This window comes from Octopus bimaculoides, chromosome 7 (genome assembly GCF_001194135.2).
Source record: "Octopus bimaculoides isolate UCB-OBI-ISO-001 chromosome 7, ASM119413v2, whole genome shotgun sequence".
Lineage (NCBI taxonomy): Eukaryota > Metazoa > Mollusca > Cephalopoda > Octopoda > Octopodidae > Octopus > Octopus bimaculoides.
Genome location: NC_068987.1, coordinates 62,938,824 through 62,945,955, shown reverse-complemented (window position 1 = coordinate 62,945,955; position 7,132 = coordinate 62,938,824). Strand labels below are relative to the sequence as shown.

Here is a 7,132-nt window from a genome sequence, read left to right as displayed (position 1 = left end):
CCTCAGCGAATGACTCTGTCTGTGGAGCACAACATATCTCGTAGATGTTCAGTTTTCCTCTAAGTCTCTATTTCCTCTTATTTTTTTAAACCCTATCTCTGTATACAGGAGATTTTTAACCTCCATACGTTCCTTTCCCTTTTCTAGATTGTCTTGCACCTTTGACTATCTCAGCTGTTATAATTGTAAACAGTGACCTCAAGATATGTTCAGTGTTACATTCTTCACAAGGGATGGACTTTGTATTCACCAGTTCTACTTCATGGTGAGTATGAAATCTATTGCCAGGTGGTTGATCAGTTTTCTAAAGTTGCACATGGTTATGTCATTTGAATTGCAGTTCCCAAACTCTTGATTTCTCTTCATTTCTAATACCATACCTATAACTTCCAGGTGTATCAGAGTACCTGTCATGGTGTCCATTAAATGTACCAGCAATGACAACAAATTCAGTGCCATTTGTAAACATGGTAGTCCATCATTTGAACAAAGCTTTTGCTCGCTTGTCAGTCCTGACACCTCAGTTATATTATTTTGTCATTTCTCTGCAAACAATCTGCCTACTTCTGCCCAGAAGAATTTGTGCTTCTTGCCTTGGAGTTGTCCATGTGAGACTCCTGCTTGTACATATCACATATTTATTTGTGTACACAACTACTTGCCTTTTCTTGAAACTCTCTAGAATACCTCATGATCAACGTTTATTCATGCCAATATAAACATCATAAGACCTGAGGCTTGATACAAAGTGAGAGAAATAGGGTTTCCCGTAACGAGTAGGTTGTTTAATGTTTAATCAAGAAGGGAACTGGTGTGTTCATACAATGTCAGATTTTTTCACACCTGGTCCACTCCATTAGTATGTGCAGAACTAATGCAGTAAATTTGTTACTTAGGAGTTTTCCATATATTTGTGACTACCATGCTTTGGTAAGATATTTTCTTTTCTTTTCAATTTTTGTTTGCTCTACCTATCACCACTCATTTTACAACATAGACTAAGAGCATTTTATCTTGAGGCAGTTTCTCAATACTGAAGTGTCCCACCTACACTGTAGCAGTTTTCATTCAGAGTTACCGCTCTCCTAAACAGATTACTTCTGCTGCAGCTTGCAGAGCTCATATCTTCTCCATGCAGTTAGGGCAGAAGCATGTGTATTAACTGAAAGGTTTAAGATTACCAAATCCTTTCATGACTTTGTAACATGGCAGATAAGTAATATAGGTTGGGAAAGCTTCTTCATTGCACAAGATAGGAAGTAGGGGATTTAGTTCCCAAGCTAAACTGGTTTTACCTTGGCTCTTCACACATACACTCAGCAAATAAGTGTATATGTGTATGTTAAAATGTAATTATTACAAAGTACTGGTAGAATAAGCTGGTAAGTGAAATTTAAAGTCTCAGACAACTTGGATCTTCACAATACCTCATTTCACAATTACCTGTTGTAATACCTCGTATGTGCCCAGACATTTTTTGTTTCATTACATTTCTAAAAAAGGATAATAGTGTTAAATAACCAGCTTTAAAATACTAATTTAAGACTCAGTTAATTCCATCCTTCTCATGTGTGCATGCACACACACACACACACACACACACAAACACATTATTTACTTATTTAACTGTATGATTGGAACCCAGAACAATGAAAAATGAATTAAACATCACACAATGATGTTTGTAATATTTTTACTCAGCTCATCATTCTCTCAATAATGATAATAATAATAATAATAATGATGATAATAATAAAAATAATAATAATAATAATGATTTCTTTGAACAAGACCAGTTTTTGTTGGGAAGATTGTATAGTCAGTTGCCTTTAAGACATATCTTACTGATATTTTATTGAGAACAAGAGAAAATCAAAATGACCTCAGTACGAATATTAATAATGATAGTAATCCTTTCTTGCAACAGGCACATGGCCTGAAATTTTGGAGGAAGGGGCTAGTCAGTTACATCAACCTCAGTACTCAACTGGTACTTATTTTATCGACTCTGAAAAGATGAAAGGCAAAATCAACCTGAGCAGAATTTGAACTCAGAATGTAAAGACGGATGAATGCCACTAAGCATTTTGTCCAGTGTGCTAATGATTCAACCAGCTCGCCACCCTAATAATAATAATAATAATAATGATGATAATAATTTCTTACATTGGCACAAGGTTACATATTTTTGGAGGGGCACTTTGTCAAATTGATCCAGTATACTAACGGCTCTTATTTTTTGACTCCGGGGAAAAAATAAAAGGTAAAGTTGGCCTTGAGAGTAGGGTTTGAATTCAAAGCAAAAATAAAAGTAAACTAAATATCATTTTGTTTGGCGTTTCACCGACAATTCTTCAACCACTTTCTTAAGACATGTATAAGGTAAATGAATTGACCTTAGTATGTTGCTAATAACTGTTTTATTGATCCTGGTCAAATGAAAGGCAAAAACTGATCCTGGTTTTAAAGATTCAAAGAATAAATATCAAAGCATTAAGCAAACTTATCACACATTTTCCCAGTAAATATTGATAATCTCAGCCACACCTGTAAAGGTGAGGTTAATAATCCCCACAATTAAATAATCTCTTAAGAAGAATACATCACCAAATTCCCAGCCTTAATAATTTTAATAATTACTTGTGATTCCTTAAGGCAGATTTAAGCCTTTCTGTCCAGATATAATGGCTGTGATAAGATATGAATACAATTGTTCATTATCCAGAAGACGTGCGCCTTATTCATTAAGCTAATGAAGCCTAACAAGAATAGTACAAAAGGTTAAAAAAAAAAAAGGAATGAAAGGGAGAGGAGAAAAGCTGATATGAAGACAGCTGTCAGGAGCAAATCTAGTTTTATTGTGTACTGGGCAAAAGTAATAAAAGATATGCAGAGAGAGAGAGAGAAAGGTAATAGAGCAATTAGCTAGAGATGTAGCTAGCTAGTGACATACAGATAGAATCAATGAGATAGATAAAGAGACAGGATAGAGACATAGGGTAGCTAAATAGATAGAAAGAAAAGAGAGGGGGGAGAGAGAGAAAGAGAGGGAACACAATAGTGTGAAGTTGAAAGGGCTGTGGTTGTATTGTTATCGAGGTATGTAAGGGGTGATGAGATATTTGGAAAAACTCTTTATTTTTTCAGCCCCTCGTACTTCCTCATCCATCAAAGGTAGCTGGGTGATGTGGAAATCTTCATATAGATCAAGGATCTGGAGGATAAAAAAAAACAAACGAAAAGTAATTATAAGTACAGTGTATATGTAAGAGAAAGTAGAAATGAAATAAGCAAATGAATTATATTCAGTGCATGTGTGTTTGTACCTGAGTTGCAGTTTACAGGTGTAAACATTAAAGTAATTAGTACAGTCCATTTTTGAGTGCAAATAAATACGTAATTAAATATATATCAATGTTTCACACAATCAAGCAAGTAGATGGATGTAAAGCAGAGGTGAATATGTAACCAGTTGAGGTGTAGACATCAGTGATATGTAGTGGACCAGCAGTGAATAATAATATTATTACATATCAGAATGGTCGTTTTTTTTTGGTTTTTTTTGCCAAATAAACACATGCACTATGTATTCTTTCTTCACTCATGTCCACTGTCCGGAAATCTTTTGTCACACATCTTCAGCGACACTTTTTGTTTTCGTGTGTGTTCTTGCTCCACTTACTCCATTCTAATAATAATAATAATAATAATAATAATAAAATGCCTGGGTGCAGTACCAGGCAGTGGCTCTCATGACTTCTGATCTTAATTGATTGGAAGTGTTATCATGTACATTGTTTTGTTTTGGTATAAAAGATGGGCTACAGCAAATATTCTGCTCAATGCCACAGATTTGCTTGTCAGTAGTTTGACCTTGACCAGTTGAGCATGTCCCTTGGTGGCTGACGATATGTGCATCTCTGATCACGAGCAGAAGTAGTGGGGGAGCATCATAGCCATGTGTTGAGAAGAATTCTTTGGGGTTTGAATAATTCACCTTTGGAAACATGGGTGTTTTGCTTGACATCCTTAAGCAACCCTTATTCAGGGACCTTTTGAGCGGAATGGGGTATTCGACCTGAAGAAAATTGTAACTGGGCTCTACTTGCAAGGTCATGTGCTGTTTATCTTGATATGAGATTACTATGTTATGCACATATGGTTGTGAAGCATCTGCCTGGTGTACCTTTATCAGACGGGTATACTGGGCTTCATATATTTTACCCCAGAGTCACTTTGATAGCATGTACTGCTCTCTCACTCAATAATAATCATAATGGTTTCAAATTTTGGTACAAGGCCAGCAATTTCAGGGAAGCAGCTATGTCAATTGCATCAACTCCAGTGTTCAACTGGTATTTATTTCATTGACTCTGAAAGGATGAAAGGCAAAGTCAAATCTGATGGTATTTGAACTCTGAATGTAAAGTTGGAAGAAATGCTGTTAAGCATATTTTCCAGTCTGCTAATGATTCTGCCAGTTTGTTGCTTAATCCTTTCTACTGTAGGCACAAGACCAAGAATTTTGGAGGAGAGGGTAGTTGAATACACTGACCCCAATGCTCAACTGGTACTTATTTTATTGACCCTCCAAGAGGATGAAAGGCAAAATCAACCTTGATGGAATTTGAACTCAGAACATAAAGACAAGAAATGCCATGAAGCATTTTGTGAGGGATGCTAATGATTCTGCCAGCTTGTTGCATGATAATCTATTTTTCTACAAGGCACAAGGCCTGGAATTATGTGAGAGAAGGCAAGTTGATTACATAGACCACAGGACTCAACTGGTATTTATTTTATTGACTCCAAAAGGATGAAAGGTAAAGTTTAACCTCAGAATGTAAAGATGGATGAAATACCACAAAGCATTTTGTCCCAGCGTGCTAACAATTCTGCAAGCTTGCCATGTTTATAATAATAATAATCGTTTCTACTATAGCACAAATCCTGAAATCTGGGGTACAGGGCTAGTTGATCACATCGACCTCAGTGCTCCACTGGTACTAATTTCATTGACCCCCAGAAGTATGAAAGGCAAAATCAACCTCATGGAAATTGAACTTAGAACTTGAAATACTGCTAAGCATTTTGCCTGGTGCACTAACGATTCTACCAGCTTGCCACCTTCATAATAATAATAATAATCCTTTTTACTATAGGCACAAGGCCTGAAATTTTGGGGAAGGAGTCTAGTTGATTATATCAGTTTCCAGTACTTGACTGGTACTTATTTTATTGACCTCAAAATGATAAAAGTCAAAGTTGATGTTGATAGAATTTGAACTTTAAGACAGACAAAATGCTGCTAAGCAGCTAGAGCACACCATCTTTGTGAAAAAAAAAAAAAAAAATCACCCAATTACTAAAAGTTTAAATACTGAATTTTGTACCTTTGACCTTTATTGGATGAAATCCAATAAAACCAAAAACAACAAAAAGTAGTCACATCTTGTGCTGACCTAGCAAGAGGGACACACCTATATACTTGTTTACAAAGTTCTACATGTATGAATAAATTCTAAACAATAATAACATAACCCCAAATTTAATCAATAAAAATTTTTCCAAAATTCCTCTTCAAAACAACCCACCCTAAAAACCTAATTACCACTCCACTCAAACAAATCCACAACAGAGACTGTATAAAGCCAAGAGTAACTTCAAAGTATTGCAGTCTGATGATGGCTTATTTGGCCAAAACTTTGAAGTCACTGTTAATAGTATTCTTGTTTAAGAATAATAAACTTGTACTCTACAGAAGTATAGAGCAATCCATCAGATTAATGTAAAATTGTTTTTTATTATAACTGAACATAAAAACACACACACACACACACACACACATATAAATTTAAGGAGAAAACTTGGAAAGAGAGGAAAAAATGACAGTGATGATGATGAGCAGTTACAAATGTGTCAAAGAAATGAGAAGTATTTATATGTACAACATTGATTTTCCAGAACTTTTCGTTACAAAGCCTTTCCCAATTAGTGATTTTTTTCCAAACCAGGGGTGGGCACCTTGGTCAACACACTCTGAATTAAACAAATATTAAATCCACTTAGATAATTAAATGAAATACAGGTAACCGTACATTAATGTAAATAATCCTTTCTACTGAAGGCAAAAGGCCTGAAATTTGGGGGGAGGGGACTAGTCAATTACATTGACCCCGAAAGGATGAGGCAAAGTCAACCTCAGCGGAATTTGAACTCAGAATGTAAAGACAGGCGAAATCCCATTAAATTTTTTGTCCAGTGTGCTGATGATTCTGCCAGCTTGCTGCCTTCATTAGTATAATTAATACAAGTTCATTAATGCAAGGTACCAGTAAACTAGTGTAGCAGCTTCAGGAATCTGAAGTTCCTGTTTGTAAATTAGCGTGAATTATCAGAGGTCCTGGGCCATTAATGCCTGGAGAGTTGATATTGTAACTGTACTAAACACACCCTCTTAAAAGCAAATAGAGAATAGCGCAGGGGGAAAAAAACAAAATGAAAGATTAAAATTCCACTTACTTGATCGATGTATTTGGACTGTATTTTGTGACGGGATTTGCACATCTTACACGTTTGCTCACCTTTTGACACAAATAGTAGCTGGTTGACCACTATGTTATGAGTGTCGATGCCATAACGTGTTAGTTCCTGAACCAATCGCTCTGTTTCATACAGAGACAGGAACTCAGCAATACACACACACACAAATGTTGTTTGATCCTGGAACAGAAAATGCAAACTACGATGATAATGATGACAACAAGGAGGAATCATTGAACAAGAGTCGACACATGCATACAGTGAATTCTGTCTGGGGTGGAAGATATACGCTGATCGCGACGTGAAATATCAATGCAAACTGAACTTAATGAGGCTTCCCTAACCATTACATTTACTTTCTAATTTTTGGCAAGCAATTTTCAGGGGGTGGGCAGAAGATTATATTGACGCCAATGCTCTATTCATATTTATTTTATCAACCCCAAAAGGACGAAAAGCAAAGCCAACCTTGAAGGCATTTGAACTCAGAACATAAAGCTGGAAGAAATGCTGGTAAGTATTTTATCTGAAGTGCTGATGTTTCTGCCAGCTTGCTGCTCTTCCCCAGCCATAACATCATCATCATCAT

The 7,132-nt window shown here is 36.0% G+C and overlaps 1 protein-coding gene across 2 annotated transcripts in view; it reads right to left on the bottom strand.

Annotated features, from left to right (window-relative positions):
- Positions 1–2,401: 2,401 nt before the first annotated feature.
- LOC106879160 (ATPase ASNA1 homolog) overlaps positions 2,402–7,132 on the bottom strand; it is a 29,091-nt gene continuing 24,360 nt past the window's right edge. For both annotated transcript variants that reach the window (XM_014928603.2, XM_052969721.1), the window contains exons 7-8: positions 6,523–6,723; positions 2,402–3,214 (exon numbers count right to left, since the gene is read on the bottom strand). In XM_014928603.2, coding sequence (XP_014784089.1) covers positions 3,092–3,214; positions 6,523–6,723 — 324 coding nt within the window. In that variant the 3' untranslated portion in view covers positions 2,402–3,091. The remainder of the gene's footprint in view (positions 3,215–6,522; positions 6,724–7,132) is intronic.